The following is a 21,720-nucleotide window of genomic DNA, read 5'->3' as shown; positions in this document are numbered from 1 at the left end:
CCTTCCCTGTCTCTTGAGGCTCAGGTAGCCTCAGTGGCACGGAATGCTTTCTACCATCTCCGATTGGTAGCCCAGCTACGTCCCTATCTGGACAGTGACGACCTCGCCTCAGTCGTTCATGCTCTGGTAACTTCTAGATTGGACTACTGCAATGCGCTCTACGTTGGGCAGCCCTTGAAGATAGTTCGGAAACTACAGTTAGTCCAGAATGCAGCGGCCAGATTGTTGACACGGACCAGAAGGTCCGCTCATATAACACCTGTTTTGGCCCGTCTGCACTGGCTTCCTATTTGTTTCCGGGCTAAATTCAAAGTGCTGGTTTTGACCTGTAAAGCCTTACACGGCATGGGACCGCAATACCTGGTGGAGCGCCTCTCCCAATATGAAACTACCCGTACACTGCGCTCAACATCTAAGGCCCTCCTCCTAGTACCATCCCATCAAGAAGCTCGGAGGATGGTGACTAGAAATAGGGCCTTTTCGGTTGTGGCTCCCAAACTGTGGAATGGTCTCCCCGATGAGGTGCACCTGGCGCCGACGCTGCTATCTTTTCGGCGCCAGGTGAAAACCTTTTTATACTCCCAGGCATTTTAAAGTGTATTTTTACAGTATTTTATTACTATGTTGTATTTTGGATGTTGTTTGGTTCTCGTATTGTTTGTGTGTTTTTGTTTCTTGAGTTATTGTATTTATTGTATTTATATATTGTGCTTGCTTTTACTTTTTATGTACACCGCCCAGAGAGCCTTCGGGCTTAGGGCGGTATATAAATTAAATTAAATAAATAAATAAATAAATAAAAGTCCCAAGGTTCAGTCAGAAACTGGAGGGCTGCATTTGGCTCCCCATCTCCAGCCTAAAGCTTACAAGCAGCAGATAAGGTAGTAAATCTGTGCCACTTTGGAATGTAGGTGGGGACCCGCATGATGGAAAGCTTCCACAATGGGGGAGGCCTACCCAGAGAACTAGTATGGTAGGCAAAGGCCAAAGTGGAACTCTTCTCCTTGATACATGAGCATTTAAGTCACAAATCCTCCATGAGGAGAAACACATGAAGGGGAGCAGGGTTGGCCTGGCCAGCCACACCCCTGACCTTGTTTGGGGACAAAAGTGAGGAGAGATGCCTACATGCATGTAGCCGTACAAAACAAAAATAAAACAATAATATGAGAACACAAAGCAATCCTAAATATGTCAGGCAAACAGGAATCCTTCACAGTCTTCGTCCCCGTGGCAATTGCTCCAGTGAAAAAGATGTTGTTGAGCTTGTTAATATATCTATACTATATAATATATCTACTGCAGCTTTTTAAATTGGAAGACAAAAGCCATGAAATATGCTATCCTATTCCCATGTAATGAACAGCTGGTATAGCACAGTGGGGAGGAGAGCCTGGCTGGGAGTCCAGAGTCTGCGAGTTCAAATCCCCATTCGTGTCTCCTGGGTGTAAGGGCCAGCTAAAGATCATCCCCACAGTGAGTGGCAGGGGTTACATGCCCTGCCACCTGTGTAGCTGTGGGCAAGCTGCATAGTCCCAAGGAGCCCAGTTGCCCCCCAGCTGGCAGTTGCAGACAAGGAAGGGGCTGACTTGTGCAGCTGTGGCAAGCTGAGCAGGCCCTAGCCAGCTGGGGAGGACTAGCCTCAGAGGGAGGGAATGGTAAACCCCCTCTGAATACTGCTTACCATGAAATCCCTATTCATAGGGTAGCCATAAGTCGGGATCAACTTGAAGGCAGTCCATTTCCATTTTTTATTCCCATGTAATAAATTATACAACCAGAGCCATCAAAACCAGAATCTGTGAGCACAAAAGTTGTATTAGAAATCAATGGTTGAAAACTTCCTTGATACTATATATTGTTGAATATGGACATAACATGCAGGACTTAAAATACTGTTGCTTGGAAAGGATAAAGGCCTAAGACTCCGGCTACAGGATAGATTGCTACAGAGGAGATTATTTTGGATTTATGCTCTAAAGACCAAATCACCAACTAGTCTTAATGAGGATATGGACAAGATGTGGAACATGGAACTATCTGTAATTTCTGAAGTGCTAAACAAATCTACTAGATTGGCCATTATGCTAACACAGTGTCTATCTATACAGTAGGGCCCTGCTTTACAGCGATTCGCTAATACAGCAGTCTCAATTAGACTCAAGCCCCACTAATACAGCGTTTGTTCTGCTTTTATGGTGTTTTTGGGCATTGCACACCATTCTATTGAATGAGTTCCGCTTTACAGCAGTTTCCACTTTACAGTGGGGGTCCGGAATGTAATCCGCCATATGAGTGGGGCCCTACTGTATACACTATGCATTCCAAACTGGAAATGTTTAAACGTTACTTTACAAATATTGGTGATTTCTCTTTAAGGGAAGATTTCGTTTTCTTGCAAATCATAAGAGTTACAACACCTGCAGGGATTCTTCAAATATTCAAGGGCATCAAGCTTTCCAAGAACTCATTATGAGTCAGCATCAACTCCAGGAAAGTATAGGATGTAGATATTTTTTGGTAGGACTAAATTTGTGTTTATATTTAATTCGTAGTAACTACACTACATTTAATCTGATTATATTTAATTTGTAGTAACTACACATTTATGCTGCTTTGAAGGTTCCAATTAGAAAGGCAGTCAGTAAATTTTAAGTCCCTGTTTTGGTTGAAAAATACACATATGCGGCACTCTATGGCCAGATTAGGAAGGTAAGGAGGAAATAAACAATCTTGGGTGCGGAATCATAGTTAATGACTTGGTGATATTTCGGTTGGTCCTAAACAACAAAACATATCACCATATTGTGGCTTTTGAATTTTTAAAAACAGGTACCTAAAATGGTTTTGTTAACCAATGTACGTTTCTGACTCTGTAGAGAAAAATCTCTTCTCCCTTCTCTTTTTAAGATCATCCGTTATAACTGTAGTCTAAAGCAGTACAACCCCTATGCATGGCTACTTAGAAATAAACCCCACTGAGGTCAACGGGATTTACTCCCAGCTAGGGCTGCAATCCAATACATACTAACCTGGGAATAAGTCCCATTGAACCCAACGGAGCTTACTTCTGAGTAGGTATGCATTGGATAGCATCCTAGGTATTATTGCAGCTTAGTTCTGTTTCTAGCAATTCGAAAGTTATATCTCAAAGGGTTAACAGAGGTGAACGCTTTCCTGATTGGATACTTTCGTGTTGCCGTTACTGGAGGTCTCGTTCATATACGTCAGCCGGTGACGTCGTCCAAAGGCGAAGGTCTTTCAGAACTCTCCAACATCCGGGGAATGCCGTAGGTAGCCGAACATCGCCTTACGAAGCCGGTTCTGTAGATAAGGCAGGGTGTGGGGGGCGTGTCTATGACAGATATTAGACGCGCAGGCGCACTTGCTTTTACAAGGGGAACCGGAGAGAATTAAGAGCCCCTAATGGCGGCCGCGCTGAGGCGGCTGTTACACGGGGTAGAAGTCGAACGGGCCCGGCCTGAGCCCGAGCCTCCTCCGCCACCGCCACCGCCTTGGGGCGTGGAGGGCCGCAGGTGTCCGCAACATCGCAGCGGCGGAGGAGGAGTAGAGAGAACCGCTCGGGGCAGTTATGGCGGCTCTCAGGTAACGGCTAAGTCCTCCCTCTTCCCCCCCCTTTCTAAAGCAGCGGTCTGTGACGTAGGCGGCCCCTCCTCCTCCTGCCTCGAGGCTTGAGCGCTGCCACGTGCTTCTGGTCTGTTACGTCGCTTCTAGTTTGCCCCCTGCGGGAACCGGCAGGAAGGAAGAAGCAGCAGTAAAAAAAAAAACGAGCCTGGACCGCCCTGACCGCCTCTCCCTAAAGAACGAACGAAACGAAAAAATGTGTGCTGGTTAGTTCGGGGCAGATGCATTGATTTTCCTCGCTTCGTGCTTGAACTGAGCTAGGACAGGCTCCTTTCCTAGGTCCACATAAGGGAAAGAGGGGAGAACAGTCTAACTTGCTTGAAACTAGCAAAATGGTAAGCCTTGTTTAATGATAGCTTGCTGTTGTCTTCAATCCAGGCACTCTTTTGTGTCTCTCTCACACTTAATTATTTGAAGGATGCTGCGCCCTGCACTCCATCCCAGAGCTGTTCACAAATGTCAGTGATAAGACAGCCCTTGCCCTCAGGCTTACAAGCGAAAAGAAACAGCACATAAGGAAAAGGGGGTTGGGAGGGAAGAGGAGCAAAGCACACTTGGAAGCATTCGTTCTGTTCTGTTCTGTCCTGCCTTTTGGAGAAGTTATAAGGGTTGTGCTGGTTCTGTTCTTTTCTGCCTTTTGGCTGTATGAGTTTGGCTCTGGCTGCTTTCTGTCTTTTTGTTATGATGTGTTAGGACTGAGCTGCCAGTAATTTTTTTTATAATTAAAGGAAGTGGTATTCATATAAGATAAAACTTGTGCTGTATAAGGTAAATCTGCAGGCCTGCCCTGATCTGCAGTTAATTTGCTCTTTTGGCAGAGGTTCAACAAGTAGAGAGAGCAGCACTGTAAATCCAAGGATGCAAAAAAATTCTACTGGGAGCAGGGGATATGATTAATTAAAAACCACATGGGCTATGATATGTTTGGCAGTGTCTTTCTTAGGGGCACTATAAATATTGGTATATATAAGATACAATCAATCTGAAAACTGTTCCCAAGAGACAACAGAATTTGTAAAAACATAAATGCAAAATAAAATTAAAAAATTATCTGAATTCATAGGATCATTTCTGAGAATGATCAGCACTGGCATCTGGCTTGGGCTTATATGGATGTAAGTGTGTTTGCTCTCTCTAGCACACACACTTCTGCTTTTCTTAGGGTTTGCTAGTCTTAAGGCAAAACCTAACCCTACAACTTCAGTAAACTGAATACTGGCTGTGTTCTGACATAATGCTAAAACAGCCTTCCTCAGCCTGGTGCCCTCCAGATGTTTGGGACTAGAACTTCCATCATCCTGACCATTGGCCATGCTGGCTAAGGCTGATGGGAGTTCTAGTTCAAAATACCTTGACAGCACCAGGTTGGGGAAGGCTGCACTAAACCATGATTTAGCATAATGAGAATGAGTGTTGGGCTGGCATACTTGGCCTTCTCCTCCAGTGCAGCTACAAGAAGCAGATTAGAAGCTTCAGCTTCTGTTTTAGGTCAACTGCAGTTTATTTTTTTATCAATCTATTATTTCCTCAAAAGAACTCAAGGTGGCATACAAACATCATTCACCTCCCAGTTATATCTTCACAACAACCCTATGAGGTAGGTTAGGCTTAGCCAGAGCTTGGAAGATTACCTTTTAAAAGGAATAAATTACAATTACTGCTACATGGCCCCGGAAAGGAATAAATTACCATTACAATTGTTCTGAAAGGAATTGATTACTTTATGGTTACTCAGAAGTAATCACTACAATTAGTTACTTAAAAAAAACACTAGAGTGCCTACAAGGTGCTGCCCTTGGCTGCTGCACACCTAAGTAGCCTAAAACAACATTAAAAAATAAACACACACACACAGAGGTAGTAGAATAATTCTTTTTATCCATAAGATAGCAATGGTGGTCTCTCCGCTGGTAAGAGAGGTGGGGAGGGAGGCAGAGACCACTACTCAGATCTTTGCACGTCAGACCAAGTGCACCCCCACACACATATTCAGCCAGGAAGCTTCATCTCTCTCACTCAACCGCTTCCAGGATCTTGCCCTGCCATCAACTAAGGGACACCCATGCAAGCAAACATTTTCCCCTGGCGTGCAAAAAAGTTAAGACACTGCACATGCAGCAAAGTAGCCAGGGGTGGTGGTGGAGGCTGTTTCACCTGCCAAGTGCAAAAACAGTATTAATTCACATGACATAATATATCTCAACTTCAGCAAAGCTTTTGACAAAGTGCCCCATGATATTCTGATTAGCAAACTAGCTAAATGTGGGCTGGATGGAACAACTGTTGATAGATCCACAGTTGGCTCCAGAATCATACTCAAAGAGTGCTTGTTAATGGTGCCTTCTCAAACTGGGTGGACGTAACGAGTGGGGTACCACACGGCTTGATCCTGGGCCCAGTGCTCTTTAACATTTTTATTAACGACTTGGATGAGGAGGTACAAAGCATGCTTATCAGATTTGCAGATGATACAAAATTGGGGGGCATAGCTAATACCGTGGAAGACAGAAACAAAATTCAAAGGGACCTTGATAGGCTGGAGCATTGGGCTGAAAACAACAGAATGAAATTGAACAGGGATAAATGCAAAGTTCTACACTTAGGAAAAAGAAACTTAAATGCACAGTTATAAGATGGGGGATACTAGGCTCAGTAGTACGACATGTGAGAAGGATCTTGGAATTGCTGTTGATCACAAGCTCAATATGAGCCAACAGTGTGATGTTGCTGTAAAAAAGGCAAATGCTATATTAGGCTGCATTAAGAGAAGTATAGTTTCCAAATCACGTGAAGTACTCGTTCCCCTCTATTCAGCACTGGTTAGGCCTCATCTTGAGTACTGCGTCCAGTTCTGGTCTCCGCACTTCAAGAAGGATTCAGACAAACTGGAACAGGTTCAGAGGAGGGCAACAAAGATGATCAGGGGACTGGAAACAATGCCCTATGAGGAGAAACTGAAAGAACTGGGCATGTTTAGCCTTGAGAAGAGAAGACTGAGGGGATATATGATAGCACTCTTCAAGTACATGAAAGGTTGTCACATAGAGGAGGGCCGGGATCTCTTCTTGATTGTCCCAGAGTGCAGGACACAGAATAATGGGCTCAAGTTGCAGGAAGCCAGATTTCGACTGGACATCAGGAAAAACTTCCTGTTAGAACCATACGACAATGGAACCAATTACCTGGAGAGGTAGTGGGCTCTCCGACACTGGAGGCGTTCAAGAGGCAGCTAGACAGCCATCTGTCGGGAATGCTTTGATTTGGATTCCTGCATTGAGCAGGGGGTTGGACTTGATGGCCTTGTAGGCCCCTTCCAACTCTACTATTCTATGATTCTCTCTCTCTCTCTCTCTCTCTCTCTCTCTCACTCACTCACTCACACACACACACACACACACACACACACACACACACACACACGTGTGTGTGTGTGTGTCATGGTCTCTCACTTCCACTATTCTTTATCTCCATTCCGCTGCTGCCTCCTCCTTCTTAAGCCACATCCTTGCCCTCTGGCTCCTTCCTCCCTGTATTCAATTCTTCTCCATGACCATCCATTTTTTAAACAATTGTTTTCTCCACTTCGTCCCTGTCTTGTTCTCCACCTCCTCCCTTGTCTCCTAAACACTCACAGAGCAGGAAGGAAAAGTGATGCTGTGCAGAAGCCCAATTTGAGGCACATGATCTTCATACACGAATCAGAGGAGCAGAAGACTTCTCCTGCTCCCCCTCTCCTAGCAACATCCAAAAGTAATACTGGGAACATTATAATTGCTCCTCAAAATTAATAAAATTACTCCTATTGCAATCAAAATATAAAGAAATTACCCACTCGTTCCTCAAAAAGTAATAAATTACAAGTAATTTGTTTTTTGTAATGAATTACTTCCAAGCTCTGGGCTTAGTGTATCTTTTTTTAAATATTTTTTTATTGTTTTCAAGAAATACATTAAACATTTAACAAGTATTAAACTGTCAGTTGTACAAAAGTGCAGTGTTTGGTTAACTCCCCACTTACAAGGTACAGTAGTTCACTGTATTATGACACATTCCATGCTGTAGTTGTACATAGCCTTTCCACATGGTTATCTGAGTAGCAGGAGATCATCTAACCTCTGGGAACCATTCATATAGCTAAAAAAGGGGATCCATACTGTATTGAAATGATCGTGTTTTGCTTCCCCTCTAAGAACTTTAAGGTGTTGGGTCAACCGTTCAAATAGTGCTGTTTCCCAAATGGCCTTCCACCATTTTGCCACAGTAGGGCAGTTTTGAGACTTCCAATGCCTTGCTGCAATCGGCCTGGTTGCTGCTACTAGGAACAAAAGTAGTTCCTTATGGCTTAGTTTAGGGTTTTGATCACTTTCCAACATTAGTAGTGCTAAGCCTGCCTCAGGAATAAAGCATTGTCTTGTTATTACAGACAATTCATCAAATACTTTTACCCAAAACTGTTTCACCACATTACAGTCCCACCACGTATGTAAAAAAAATCCCCATTCCCCACAACCTCGCCAACAAGTGGAGGGGGGGAGCATTTAGGGATCCTAGACAATCAGACTGGAGTCCAGTGCCATCTATGTACTGTTTTAATTGAAGCCTCCTGGATCTTAGAGGAGATTGTTTTAAATGGGTGTTTGGTCCATATTGCATCCCACTGAACTTCATCTATACCAGTTCCCAACTTCCCAAATTGCTTCCAAACATTGGGTGTTCCCCATTGTTTCACCAATAAGCATTGTATAAAGTATGGGTGCTTACACCTTTCTGGTGATGTGTGGAATTAGAGCATAAAGCCTTGAACATTGTTAAGGATCGTTGTTCATCCCTCTCCTTTTATTAATTTGCATGCAAAAGGTGGATTTGTAGGATTTGAAACCAATTGGCTTTGACTTATTGCAATGCATTGGTCAAGTTCTAACCTGTAATGGGGCAACCTTGTACTATGATATCCTTGATACAATATATACCTTTGGCTTCCCATGCTTCAAATTGGCTGTACTTATCTTCATGACAAAAGCCAGGATGGTCTAATATGGGAGTAAGTGGGGATGTTTTTGGGGCTGGTTTATCACGCCATCTCTTCCAAACTGACAGTCTCCTTAAGGAATAGATTGGTTAGCTTACAGATATTTGCCCATGTGAGCTTCAGAAAAGGTACGGCTTTAGTAGTCAGAGAAAATGGGGTGAATTCTGATCATACCCATGGGATAGATTCTGACCCTTGTATAATAGGCAAAAGCTGCTTTAATTGAAAAGCTTCGTAATACAGTTTTAAGTTAGGCATGCCAAGACCTCCGTTAATGCAGGGTCAGTATAATGTGTTGGGTGTCAGCCTACTTTGCTTACCTTTGTGCACAAAGTCATTTAACGATCTTTGCCATTAGATAGGCTTTCTTTGGAAATATGTACAGGTAAGGTTTGGAATAGATAGAGGAACTTTGGGAGAATAGACATCTTGATGGCGGCTATTCTTCCTAACCTGGTTAAACTTAAATGACTCCAGCTATTAAGTTCCCTTTGAATAAATTTAAATATAGGCCCAAAATTCCTATTTCTGAGTTGCTGAAGGTCTTTCGGGATAATGACCCCAAGGTGTTTGAATCTGCTATAGCAAGGAACATATCCAGAAGCCAATAAGACCCAGCCCTGCTCTTCTGGAGGCAGGTTAATAGGGAGGATTGTTTTGCCCCACAACAGCTCAGTTTCCCCCATAGGCTTGTATGTTGTAGCCAACTCTGATAACCTTTGTGGGGCTGCCTTTGAAGACTACCCAGATACTGCAATTGATTCAAAATACATTTGCTAGGTTACTAACTAGGAGTGGATGTTGGAAACCCAGTTTGCCAGCGCTTAAAGAGTTCCACTGACTTAGGGTCTGTGTTTGAGCACAAAAGTGCTGGTGTTAAAATGCCAACATAGCTTGGGATTGGATCCTTGAGGGAACATCTCCCATATCAGGATGCCTATACATGAAGATGTTCCTCCGAAAGTGCTCTCTAATTGCCCCTGCTACCTGGAGAGAGGTGGATGGCAACAGTGGAGAAGATTAGTGTGCCTCACTTATGGAGCTCACCCCACATAAGGTCATCTGGCATCAGTGTTGATGTCTTATAGGAACATAGGAATCTGCTTTATACTCAGTCTAACCATTCACACATTTAGTTTAGTATTATTCATTGACTGGCATTGGTTCTCCAGCATTTCAGATAGGGAACTTTCCTAGCCCTCCCTACCTGGAGATGCCAAGGACTGAATCCCTGATGTCCGTGCAAAGCAGATGTTGTACCATTAAATGATGACCCTTCCCCTTTTATATGCCTGGTAAAGATCTTATTTTCCTCAGGTTTTTAGCCTCTGGGGTATTTTATATCTTCTGGGATTCTTAGTAGTACATGTTACTGAACTGTTTTATCGATGATTGCTGCTTTTGTGCATATTGTGAATTATTGCAAACTGCCCTGGAAAATTTAAATTTAAGGATGATATAAAAATGTCTTTAAGTATGGCCAGGGAGGGGTGGTACTTGAACACCTTTGAGGGGGGAGCTAAGCCTGCTTGACCCAACTTCATGCTTTAGCTTTAAGATCTTGGAATTTTCAATGAGTTTTCTGCTTTCATTTAAAAACAAATAGCTTCTAGCCTTTTTTCGTGTATAAGAAGTGTGCAAGCAAGCTTCTGTCCAGTTGCTCACCAAGATGTAAGCATGTTCCTGCCTTCCAGTGTTTTGGGATAATTGCGCACTAGTCCCTTATTTTATTAATCTTATAAAAGAAGTGGGTCCCTGCAACAAAATGTTGCAATACAGACAGTTTCTGTTCAGAGTTGCAGTAACTCCATTTCCCCACAGTCAGTCAGCATTCTGCGTCTACTGCTTGGTCCTCATGGATGTGTGTGGGCACACTGATGCCCAATCCCAGATAAATTAAAATCTTGGATTTCACTATTGACTTCTGTGGGAGCTCACATCTGTGTCCCTGAGAACATTTAAATATTTTTTCTCTGTGTCATCCAGGAAATTACTGGTGGGAGGATTCTATCTACCATTTTTATATCTATATAAATGCAAGCAGAAGTTTCAGAAGAATTGTTTTTGTCAGAACCACAGCAGGGAAGGAAATAGTTCAGCTCTCACCTGCCTGCTAGACTCCCATTAATATCACATGCCATTAATATCACATGCTATTTCCTTTTGGTTCCATATATAGTTTGTCTCTGAGTCTGAAGTAAGAGTAGTTTCATTCTCTGCCTGATAACCAGTGCCTGAAATAAGGGTTGTTGCTTCTAAAGTGCCCCTTTCCCACAAAACTGTAGTCAGGCTCAACCTGCCTCTCCAGTGAGGGCTTGGCTGATAGACTCTCCCATCCACCCAAGAGGCTGGCCGGGCTGCTCATCAGAAGAGTTGGGCTTTGTTTACAAGAGGAAGGAGGGAAGAAAGCTTCCTATTGCCAGCAGCCTGCTGAATTTAGCTCTGTTGCCATGGATTGGTAGAAAGTCATAGGTCCCTTGAAACACCCATTAACAGTTCCTACACAGTCCTCTTGGGCTACATATAATACTTCAACCAACTAGAGGATTTTGATATTTGTAATACATTTTCTGTGCATGTTAATGACTTCCAGGAGTGAAAATCTTGCTTCTTTCCTTAGGAGCCACCCCCATATCCTAGATATGGCTCCCACTACTGGAATTCATCTCCCAGAACTCCCTATCCAAGTCCGTATCCTGTTGGACCACAGCTCCAAGGCCAGGTATAGTAATAGGACAGTGCTCTACATTTTCTCTGGGGAGTGGCCTCTCATGGAATTGCTTGGTTATTGAATGGGAAGTGGGTAGTGCGGCAATGTTAAAAGTAATGTTCATATTGACAAGTTTTAATCATAATACGGATTACTGTTTATGAAAGGCTTTACATGCTACAGTTGTACCATTCTGCATAGGTGTAACACCTGAGTGTAAAACCCTATGACTCATAATGTTGCAGTGATGGAAGACCTTGGCACCTGATCTCTTGCTGTACACAGCAGTCTGTAAAGCTCCTTATTAGATTACCTGCCTTAGACTACCTGCTAAAAGATCTCTCATAATACAGTGTGCTCTGTGCAGTGTAATGTTCACACAAGGCTGCTTGCTCTGTACAAAGAAGGTTCTTCCTTACCCAAAATACCGATAGGATTCTGGTATCTCCTCCAGTTGGTTTGAAAACATCTTGTTTTATCTGCTACAAAAAGCAGGTTGGAGGTTGGTATTACCCTTGGAAGAAACTATATCTCAGTTTTACTTCTTTAAAACAGGAATGTTATTGTATACTTCTTTGAAATGGGGATATTAATAACTGATGCTCAGGGAAACAAGCAGGGCTGTGGAGTCGGAGTTGGAAGCAGTTTTGGGTGGAGTCGGTAGAAATGTACAGATTGACAAATTTTTTTAAATAGAAATTCAAAATGTCAAAGAAGCTTCCCATGAAGTCAGCTGTAGTTGCGCATTTCACCATAACTCAAGATGGAAAACATTTTGTGTGTCAGTGTATGACACAGGACCCAGATGAAGACAAATGCCGTGATGCCAAGATCAGCGCATATTCAGGCAGCGATAAAAATGCTCCTATGAGAGCTTCCAATTTAAAAAGACAATTACAGCCCTTTCCAGGGCTGTGGAGTTGGAAGCAATTTTGGGTGGAGTCGGACAGTAGAAAAATAGAGGAGTCGGAGTCGAAGGTTTGGCGTACCGACTCCACAGCCCTGGAAACAAGGATTATAAAACACTAAGCATGCCTTTGAAATGATTAATAGTAATATTAAGGTTTGTATTTTGAGATTGAGACTTTCTGCTATCATCTCCTGCGTACATTCTTAAGAGATAAATAAAACTGAAGGCCTCAGCTGTAAGCACCATGTGCCAGTGGCATATGCACCTCTCTCATGTAGCCCCTTCAGACAAAGCCACTCCATAACTATAAATGTCATTTGTGGTCGCCTCCTGGATGAAGATTTTTCTAGTTATTAAAGAAATTGCCAGACTTGAGTTTTAAATATGCATTGGGGTTAGCTCATTACTGGTAGGCTGCAGTAGTAGACATAGGTACTTTTTTGAACTTCAGGGCTGAGCATAGTTTGAACTCAGGTCTCTCATATCAAAGTCACTATACCTCACTGGCTCTTAGGTACTCAGTGTAGTATAGTGGCTTTGATCTGGAAGACTCGAGTTCAAACTTTGCTCAGCCCTATAGTTCAACCAGGCAAATTTCACTCTGTTATGTATTTCTGTAGCACTTAACAGGTGTTCATGGTGCTTTCTTTACTTTTTTAATATTATTCAATATAAATATCATATACATGCACACATATTTCCTTTTTAATTAAACAAGTGGACTTTACTTTTAGTACAAACAGTATCTAGTCTGTAGAGTAGGTGAATATTGCCTTATACTGAAGATGAGAGGGGGTGATTTTTTTCCCCTAAGTTCACCAAGTGAGGTTTAGGCAGAGGCAAGATTTTACACCAGGTCTGAATCTAGCCTACTACATGGAGTTATTAATAAGGGTAAAATCAGATGACCACCCCCGTCTGCTACCTTAACTTCTTCACAGAAAAAGCAGTGTGCAGATATGAAAAATAAAAACAGAAGATTTTGTTTCAGAGCTGCAGAAAACATGAGTTGAAAGCAACTAACTAGAATAGGTGGACATTTAGCTGGTATAGCACAGTGAGGAGAGCCTGGCTGGGAGTCCAGAGTCTGTGTGTTAAATCCCTGCTCATGTCTCCTGGGTGTCAAGGGCCAGCTAAATATCACCCCCACAGTGAGTGGCTCAGAGTTACGTGCCCTGCCACCTGTGCAGCCGTGGGCAAGCTGCATAGTCCCAAGGAGCCCAGTTGCCCCCCAGAGGGCAGTTGCGGACAAGGAAGGGGCTGGCTTGTGCAGCTGTGGCAAGCTGAATAGGCCCTAGCCAGCTGGGGAGGACTAGCCTCAGAGGGAGGCAATGGTAAACCCCCTCTGAATACCACTTACCAAGAGAACCCTTTTCATAGGGTAGCCATAAGTCGGGATCTACTTGAAGGCAGTCCATTTCCATTTTTATTTTTATAACCTTTAAGCAAGAAATTGGGGGATTGCAGAGAAAATAATGCAAACAATGTACACAGTGCCTTGTCTATTTAGCAAATACGTGCTATTCAGACACTTCCAGAAATCACTGAAACTTCAATTTAAGCAAATATGGCAAATACTTGCCCAAAAGTGGGAAGTGTTGTATGTCTTCCAAGACATTGAAACGTCTAATATATTCCCACTAGAGGGCACTCCATGATTAACAATCTCTGTGCAAGACATGGTACCAAGAACTGGGGTCCCAGCCTTCTGGGTTTACTGTGTGAATATGAGAGGTGTGGACACATTAAGCCAAAATAACAAACCTGCTCAAGTATGTTGTCTAAATGTCCAGGAATCCAAACTTCTTGGAATCTCTTGGTACTTAGCAGAAATCAGATGAGCACTTTTCATGTTGCCCAGGTAAGCGGAGTATGTACTAGCAGCTGCTGGCATAGTATTGCTGCCTTGCTTGGTTCCAAGGGAATTCTTGTGGCTGAGAGTTGCAACGAATTCTGCATTGAAGCAAGCCTGTGCACAGCAGAACCCCAAAGCTGCTTATGCTATCTATAATTGAAGGACTGCATGATCCAGAAAAAAAAGCTTAGTGGATGTGACTTCTCCAGTCACTGCAGAAACAGCACCTACTGAGCTTTACCCTGTCACTAAGTTGATAAAGATACTGGCTCAGGAATTGACAACCTAACTAGCTCTTGCCCTGAGGAGTTCCTGAGACATAATGCTTGTCTTGCTGTGCTGATTGGTCTTAAATAATTTACCCTCTTGTCTTCTAGGGAATTGATCCTTCCTACACAAATGGTGTTTATGGCACTACATACTCTACTCCTGGGACAGGGCCACCATATCCCAATCTCCCACAATCAAATGCCTACTATTCCTCAGGGCATCCTCATGCCCCTTATTCCACAGAGTCTCCTAATGTATTTAGATCTCCATCACCAGCTTCTAACTGGAATTACCCACTGCCAGACTGCCCAGCTGAAGGTTCCATGGTGAGGAGGCAAGTACCAGGATACTCCCCTCCCCAGGTAAGGATCTAGTGTGGGCAGCTAAAATAATCTCTAATAGCTGAGCTGATTGGCTGCATCCTTCTATCATTGACATAGGATTAATTTATTCTTGAATTTAATTAACTGCTGCTAGAATTCATAGACTTACACTTTTCCTGCCAGATTCTTGTACAATAATCTCTTAAACCTCCAAAAACTAGAATCTACTGTGTTTGCTGGTAACTTGTTATATTGCTTCTTGTTTACATGGTTCTATCCCCATTTCAACCTTATGCATGTTTACTCAGAATTCCTAAATTCATGGGCTTGCTTCCTAGTATGTTTGTGTAGAGTTACAGTGTAGGTTGTACTCCAATATCCAGCAAGGTCAGATACTTTTTAAACTAATCTCTTATTACAATTTCCTGCACAGGACAGTGCTACAGCTTAGTAAATATTCTGAAGAGCTACCTATTTCTGCTGATACAGTAGTGTGTTTCACAGGCTGTTTGTTGCATTCTTTTAATAAGCAGACTACATAACAGTGGATAAATCTTGATTAGGCTTGGTAGACAAGCCAGGACACCTGATTGCCAGAAAAAAATCCATCTGTGGCATCAGACACAGCATGAAGTTGGGGGTAATTGATTTCCCCGGCCCCAAACTTAGAGCTGAAAAAGGCTTTGAAAGCCCAGCTCAGCTGCAGGGACAATTGTCACAATCACTCTCCAACACTGAACTTGGAGTTGGGGGGAGGGGGAGCAGGGGTTTGGTTATGTGTTGCATAAAAACAATGCTGTCTCCACTCAGTACCAAAACAGGACTCCAAGTCTTTGTTTTCAGCTTTGAGCTAGTCAGAGAGGTGGGGATTTTCCCTATAGTTTAATTGCACCCTCTGAAGCTCAGCCTGTCTGCAAGGACAGTCCCTATCTATAGTCCCCAGTTCCAAATTGGAGACAAAGCTTGGGTTTCTCTCAAAATCCTTACTTTAAAGTGGGGGAACACTTGCCTTGACAAGCAGAATTGTGGATTACTGCTACTGCAGTTCACTGCCAGTTTTGTTTAATGGGTCTTAACATTTCCTTAATATGTTCTCATTGGGTGGATGAAGAAATTATGACTTCTTTTTCCTTCTCCCTGCAGACTCCAAACTTTCCAGTCCCACCCTATCCTTATGGCGATTGCAATCACAGCATTGCACAGCAGAGGCCACCACCACCTCAGCCTAGACTTCAGGATACAGCTTGGCGGCCTCCTGGGGTTTACGGAATGCATCCTCCTTATGGCTGGCCTTCTGCCCCAGTAGGACATGGGAATCAATACATTGCAGAATCTTCTCCACCTTGGCTGGCCAGTAGAGTAATTTCTCCACATCCTCCAAACAACAATGCAAAGGTAATTTTTTGAAGGGTATGAGGAAGTAGTCTCTCCCCATAGCTAAAATAATTCAAGTTGCTTAACTCCCCTTCTTCTTTCATTGGATCTACTGCACTGGGCTTGTCCTCTGTTCATTGTTAGGAATTTTTCTAAATCAACCATCTGTTCTTGAAAATAGGGGCACAGCCTAACTAAAGAAACAAATCAATTAAGAGTTTTAGTTGATTTAATGGGTTATCTTTCAATTAAATTTGTACAAGGGTGAAAACAGTATTTCTATAGAAAGAAGCATCATCTGTTTTTACATTGAAAAGTGTTGTAGCAAGCATCATATTTAGAAGAGCTATTCCTCTTGAATGTGGAGAAGAGAGTGCTTCTTAAGATGGTGCTTGCCATCTGCAGTTTTCAAAAACGCTTGTTAAGCAGCACTGTGTTGATCAATTTAAAAGATTTTTTAATCTGCTGATAACATGTTGGAGCCCAGTTTTCAATGGTTTTGTATGTCTCTTGAAGCTTTCCCTGCTCTTCAAACAAACCTCAAAGCAGCTTACAACAATAAAATATACATGCAATAAGACCAAGTCCACAATAATGCTTTAACAACTATTTAAAAATATCACCCCCTCAGTCCAAAATCATCAAACAAGTAACTTGTAACACCCCCTCCCAAAAACATGAAGGCACAGAGAAAAGAAAATGGCAGTAATGTATTCATAATGACAAAAAGTTTCTTTCAGCTAAAGATTGTTCTTTCAAAAAAAAAACCAGGTTTTGACCAAATGCCATAAATTGTTGGATTTGGCAAAGTTCAACAAAAAGGGCATTCCACAGGGTGGGTGCCAACACTGAAAAGGCCCTACTCCTTGTTGCTACCTGTCAGGCCTAGCATCTGGAATCCAGAGCGGAGCCTCAGATGATGGAACAGACATGCAGGGAAGAACATAATGGTCCTCAAGGTATCCACATCCCAAGCCGTCCAGGGCTCTATACACAGAAACCCCCCTAAAGTTCTGATATCTTTTGCTTAGTGGAAGTAGCCTTCTAACCTTGGAATGCACAGGCAAGCTTTGCAGCCCTAAATTGTCCCTGAGTGTTGGTTTACAGGCATACAGATGTGACCTTATTATTATTATTTAATCGCCTTCCACACACACCTCAAGGCAATGTACAAAATGTAATAAAAACAGTTAAATAACAGTTAAAAACAACACAGACCTATTCATCCAGCTGGGGAACCTTGTTGGAACAAAAATGACTTCAGTTGTTTTCGGAAAGTGCAGATAGAGGACACCTGTCATATCTTGCAGGAGTGTTGTTCCACAGAACAGGGGCAGCCGCACTAAAAGCCCTGCTGTGAGTCTCCTGGACTTTCTTGGAAGGGCTATGCTTTCCTCTCTTGTTGTGCTTGTGAGGTATGCAAGTACAGTCCAGATCGTTATCCCCTGGCTAGTTTGTGTCCCAGTTCCTTTTACTAGCCAAGGACCCAAGCGCTAGATTCCATGTAACATTGCTGACGTAAGCAGGTAGCTATCTTGCATTTCAGCAGGACAGGAGCAGTTTCACCCAGGACTTATTAGAGGAACCAGTTTTCATTAATGACGGGTGGGGAACCTCCAGCCCATGAGCTGGATCCAGCCTGCAGGGCCTTTTCTTAAACCCTTCCCTCTCTTCCCTGCTGCTGAGTGATTTTTCTCTGTTCAGGTGAGAGGGAGAAAAACCACAAGAGCGTAATCTGCCAAACCCCTAGTATTCTTTTTTTGGAACTGCGTATGGGTTGCATAGCCTATGCAGAAGGTCACCTGGGAATCAAGTTATTGTGTCACTGCACATTGTGATGTCATTCTGACAAGTTCAAAGTGCAAGTCCTGTTCCCAGTGCCTTTCAGTGCTTTGGACCTTTTTGCACTGACATCCTGAGCATGCAGACCTTACTGATGAGCAGAGAGGCAGTCTGGCAGGATTGGCTGCCTAGGGATCTGGGTGCACAGCACCTGCGGTGCAGGATGGGGGGTAATGGAATAGTTAAAGTTGGTCACCATGTTGAAGTCTCTTTCGTTCTACTTTAGGACTCTTCTTATAACCAATTGGAGCAAGGAACTAACCAGCACGGCTACTTTCCTGAAGCCAATCACTTGCCTTCTGGGACCATGAATGACTACAAGCCCTTGCAGCTTGACACAAAGCCATCTGCTTCCAACCCCAAAGTGCAGTATAGCGCACAGCCCCAGCTGTATGATAATGTACATAGGAAATCATCTGTGACTGTTGACCATGGACCAAGTTCTAAAACCAACGTTCAGCCTCCATCGGAGACATCGGATGTGCAGTCAGGTATACAAAAGGTTTTACAAGTTATGGAGGGTGTTGAGCAGTTGGAGGAAGAGGTGGATGAATTTGTGGGGAAAAAAACCGACAAGGACTACTGGCTGCTGGAGGAAATGCTGACCAAGAAATTGTTGGAGCTGGACTCTATAGAGACAGGTGGTCAGGACAATGTACGACAAGCAAGAAAAGAGGCTGTTCACAGAATCCAGGCCATACTGGAAGAACTGGAAAGAAAGGGGCTTTAATGTAGGTAATAGACCTAAGACCTAGTTCTGGAATGCCCAGAGATCTCTAGCTTTGTCCAATTCTCAGCTCTCTTTACCATCCAAAGCAATAAGTGGGGACTTGCATTTCGATTTTAAAGTAACACAATTGGTAGGTTGGATGTGACTAAACAAAGCTGTCAGACCCGAAGTCTTACTTTGGTGATCTTGCCAGTGAATGCCAGAGAAAGGATGAAATTGTGACCCTGATGATTGAAGGCTGTTGCTATTGTAGCCTCCACAGATATAGGCACATTTTCTAGCCACAGAAGGAAAATCTTTGGGTAAAAGACATTTTGTTACTAGAGTGTGCATCTCAGAAGAGATCTCTTGGAGCACCTGGACTCAACAGCTCAGTCAACATGTCAAACTTTGTAAGGTACAAAGACATTTCAATCGCAGCACAATACCAGTAAACCAAGACTTCACTCTCCTTAGCTTCTCTTGTTGTGTATTATTTATACCTTCTAGCCATAGAGACTGTGTAGTGTTAGGTATCTTCGGGGGTACATTCTGTTAAAGTGCAGCCACACTGATGAGCCAGTCGGTAGGGGAACCAAAACAAACAGTTCTTTCATGCTATATTTTCTTCTGTATCATGCAAGTTTAATCCACAATGATTTTTTATGGGGTAGGCAGGAGATGCTTTGATTGCTGCCACATGCAAGTAACAGACTGATTGTAGGAAGGGACAAATGCACTTAATTGTGATGTCATTTCATATGTTGCAGTTTTTTGTATTCCACTTTAATCTTGTAACTGATTCTGTATGATCAGCTTTTATCTATAGGAGACAGATAAGGCTACTGCTGTGAATCTTTAGTTCCTCACAAAGTGGTCCTTGTGCCAAAACACAAGAAATAAACCATTATGAGTTTTAAAACATGCACTTATTGCCAGATGTTTTCAAAAACGAACAGCATTGGTGTATCGCATCATTAAAAATGATAAATTGGGTATTAAACGAATTGTGCAATATTCTGTCGAGTTACCAGATTCATATAATTGTGGGTATGCATGCTCTCATGACTGTGTTTATGAATGAGATAGGTGTATATAATGACACAATGGATTATAGCCTGGATACACTATGGTGGCTTCCTGTGGCAAGATGCTTGGGACACAGCAAGAGGCTGTATGTCCTGGTTCTTAATAGAGTTGTTAATGAATTTGTGTAGTCCTCCTTAGTGCCCAATTACACAATTGGCTGCCAGGCTAGTGAGTTCACAAAGTGTCAAAACATTCTATTTTAGATTTGTTGGTTTTTATTTTAAAATGTTGCACAACCTTTCTTCTATAAGTACTGTTCAAGTGGGCTTAGCAGCAATACATAAATGCATAATAAAAGCATAAAACAAAGCTAATAAAATATAGCAGTTTTTAAAAAAAACCTCCAGCAACAGATAGGCCAACCTCATAGTAGAACAAATTTTAGAATAACAAAAAACATAATGACTAGGCCTTATTTCTGCTATAAATAACAGATAAATGTGCCACATTTGCTTGGAGTTTTTTAAGGCTTTCATTCCCAATAACTCCTATTTATTTTTACTAAAATACTTAGCACCTTCTGGTCACAATGCCCTTAAGAAGGTCTACAAAATGGACATCAAAAAGAAGTTTAAAGAAAACAAGACAAAATCAAGAGCAGAACAATAAAATGGTAATGTCTTGTTACCACTTTCTGTTCTAGGCCCATTTTTAGAGTAAAATTTATAGAAGTGATGTGAACTAAACATCCTTCATTAAAAATCAAATGTTGCGCAGCTTAGGATAGACTACTCATTCCATTCCACTATTCTGTTTCTGATAGTGAACACTACTCAATATTTTAAGAGGGTGGTATTGTCCTCTCTCTCTCTCTCTCTCTAAATTATGATTGGTGCAAGTTAGATGCAAGGATCTTGATGTATATTAACTATTGAAATGAGAAATGCTAGTTCTTACTGCTTGTAGATGATAGGTTAGAGCAGGCATTCACCCCACTGAGTTCCTAATTGCCAGCAAGGCTGTTTTCCCACACCTGATGTCAGCTGTGGGGCAGGTAAAGCCACTGCTGCAAAGGAACACTGAGGAGTGGTAGAGTGTGCTCCTGGTTGTTACTCCACAAAGGTGGCTTACACTTGGTACTAAATTTAAATTCAGTGCTGAATGCAAGCCCACTGAGATCAGTGCCACTTGGGGGCCCCCATTAAGAGTCATTCTGGTGTACTAGGGCTGGGGCTGGCTTAAACTAGCAAAATCTGGCTTTCGTTCTCTGCTCAGCTATGAAACTTATTGAATGGCCTTGAGACAATACTATCTGTCAGCCACACCAGCTGCACATGGGCGTGTTAGGATAAAATGGGAGAAGGAGCTTGTATGCCACCCTAAATTTCATGGAGGAAAGAAGATTAAAATTAAAAGTTGAATTCCCTGCCACTTCTGAATTTTACCTACCGTCTTGTAATCTTTGGAAGTGTTTGGAAAACAATGAAGAAATTATAGTATGTATTAGAACAAACAAGATTTGAGAGCTGGAGGAAATTGGAATTTCTTAAGAGTTCAGGTTAAGTAAAACAGCTTCACAAAAATTATTTTGGTCCAAAATGGAAGAACACCAGGATTTTGAAGATTGCTTCTACAGGACAAGGTAATAGTAAAGTTGTGTCTATTAATTTAGTTTTCTTTCTTTGAGGAAAGTGAAGGCCACTTTCTTGGTAAAAATCCTGGCACTTCTCCCTTTTTTTAAAAAAAGAAAGAAAATTATTCCTGTGATTGCATAGCTTGAGAAGCAGCTAATTGCAAAAAGTTGAGAAAATGAGTCAAAACATTTTTTTTTGTTCTTTCCCACCCCTTGGTCAATTCTTATTTGCTCAAAAATTTAAAGTGGGCCTGGTATCTCACATTTTCCTGGTGTCTCACATTTAGGGGAAAATGTGAACTGGGAGTAACAGTTCTTTATAAATAGGTTGTCATATGTCGCAACGATTATAGCTTATTACTTATACAGTACTTCAACTAGCAAACCTCCT

At 42.4% G+C, this 21,720-nt stretch overlaps 1 protein-coding gene across 2 annotated transcripts; it reads left to right on the top strand.

Annotated features, from left to right (window-relative positions):
* Positions 1-3,288: 3,288 nt before the first annotated feature.
* Positions 3,289-19,670, top strand: BAG4 (BAG cochaperone 4). 2 transcript variants are annotated; one of them, XM_061593040.1, is made up of 5 exons: positions 3,289-3,606; positions 11,295-11,396; positions 14,527-14,781; positions 15,886-16,137; positions 18,185-19,670. In XM_061593040.1, the coding sequence occupies exons 1-5, from the start codon at positions 3,427-3,429 to the stop codon at positions 18,686-18,688; spliced, it is 1,293 nt and encodes a 430-aa protein (XP_061449024.1). In that variant the 5' UTR covers positions 3,289-3,426; the 3' UTR covers positions 18,689-19,670. The 2 variants fall into 2 exon arrangements, with proteins under 2 accessions (XP_061449024.1, XP_061449025.1); XM_061593041.1 differs by lacking the exon at positions 3,289-3,606 and adding an exon at positions 3,654-3,980.
* Positions 19,671-21,720: the final 2,050 nt, after the last annotated feature.

The sequence above is a fragment of the Rhineura floridana genome, chromosome 12 (assembly GCF_030035675.1).
Source record: "Rhineura floridana isolate rRhiFlo1 chromosome 12, rRhiFlo1.hap2, whole genome shotgun sequence".
NCBI classification, from domain to species: domain Eukaryota; kingdom Metazoa; phylum Chordata; class Lepidosauria; order Squamata; family Rhineuridae; genus Rhineura; species Rhineura floridana.
The sequence above is the reverse complement of the archived record's forward strand: the minus strand, read 5'-3'. Positions and strand labels throughout refer to the sequence as shown.

Bases quoted from the DNA above. Each gene is read 5' to 3' on its own strand.
- BAG4 (XM_061593040.1), top strand. From the start codon at position 3,427: ATGGCGGCCGCGCTGAGGCGGCTGTTACACGGGGTAGAAGTCGAACGG. The intron at 11,397-14,526 runs GTATAGTAATAG...CTTGTCTTCTAG, and splicing joins GACCACAGCTCCAAGGCCAG to GGAATTGATCCTTCCTACAC. The intron at 14,782-15,885 runs GTAAGGATCTAG...TTCTCCCTGCAG, and splicing joins CAGGATACTCCCCTCCCCAG to ACTCCAAACTTTCCAGTCCC.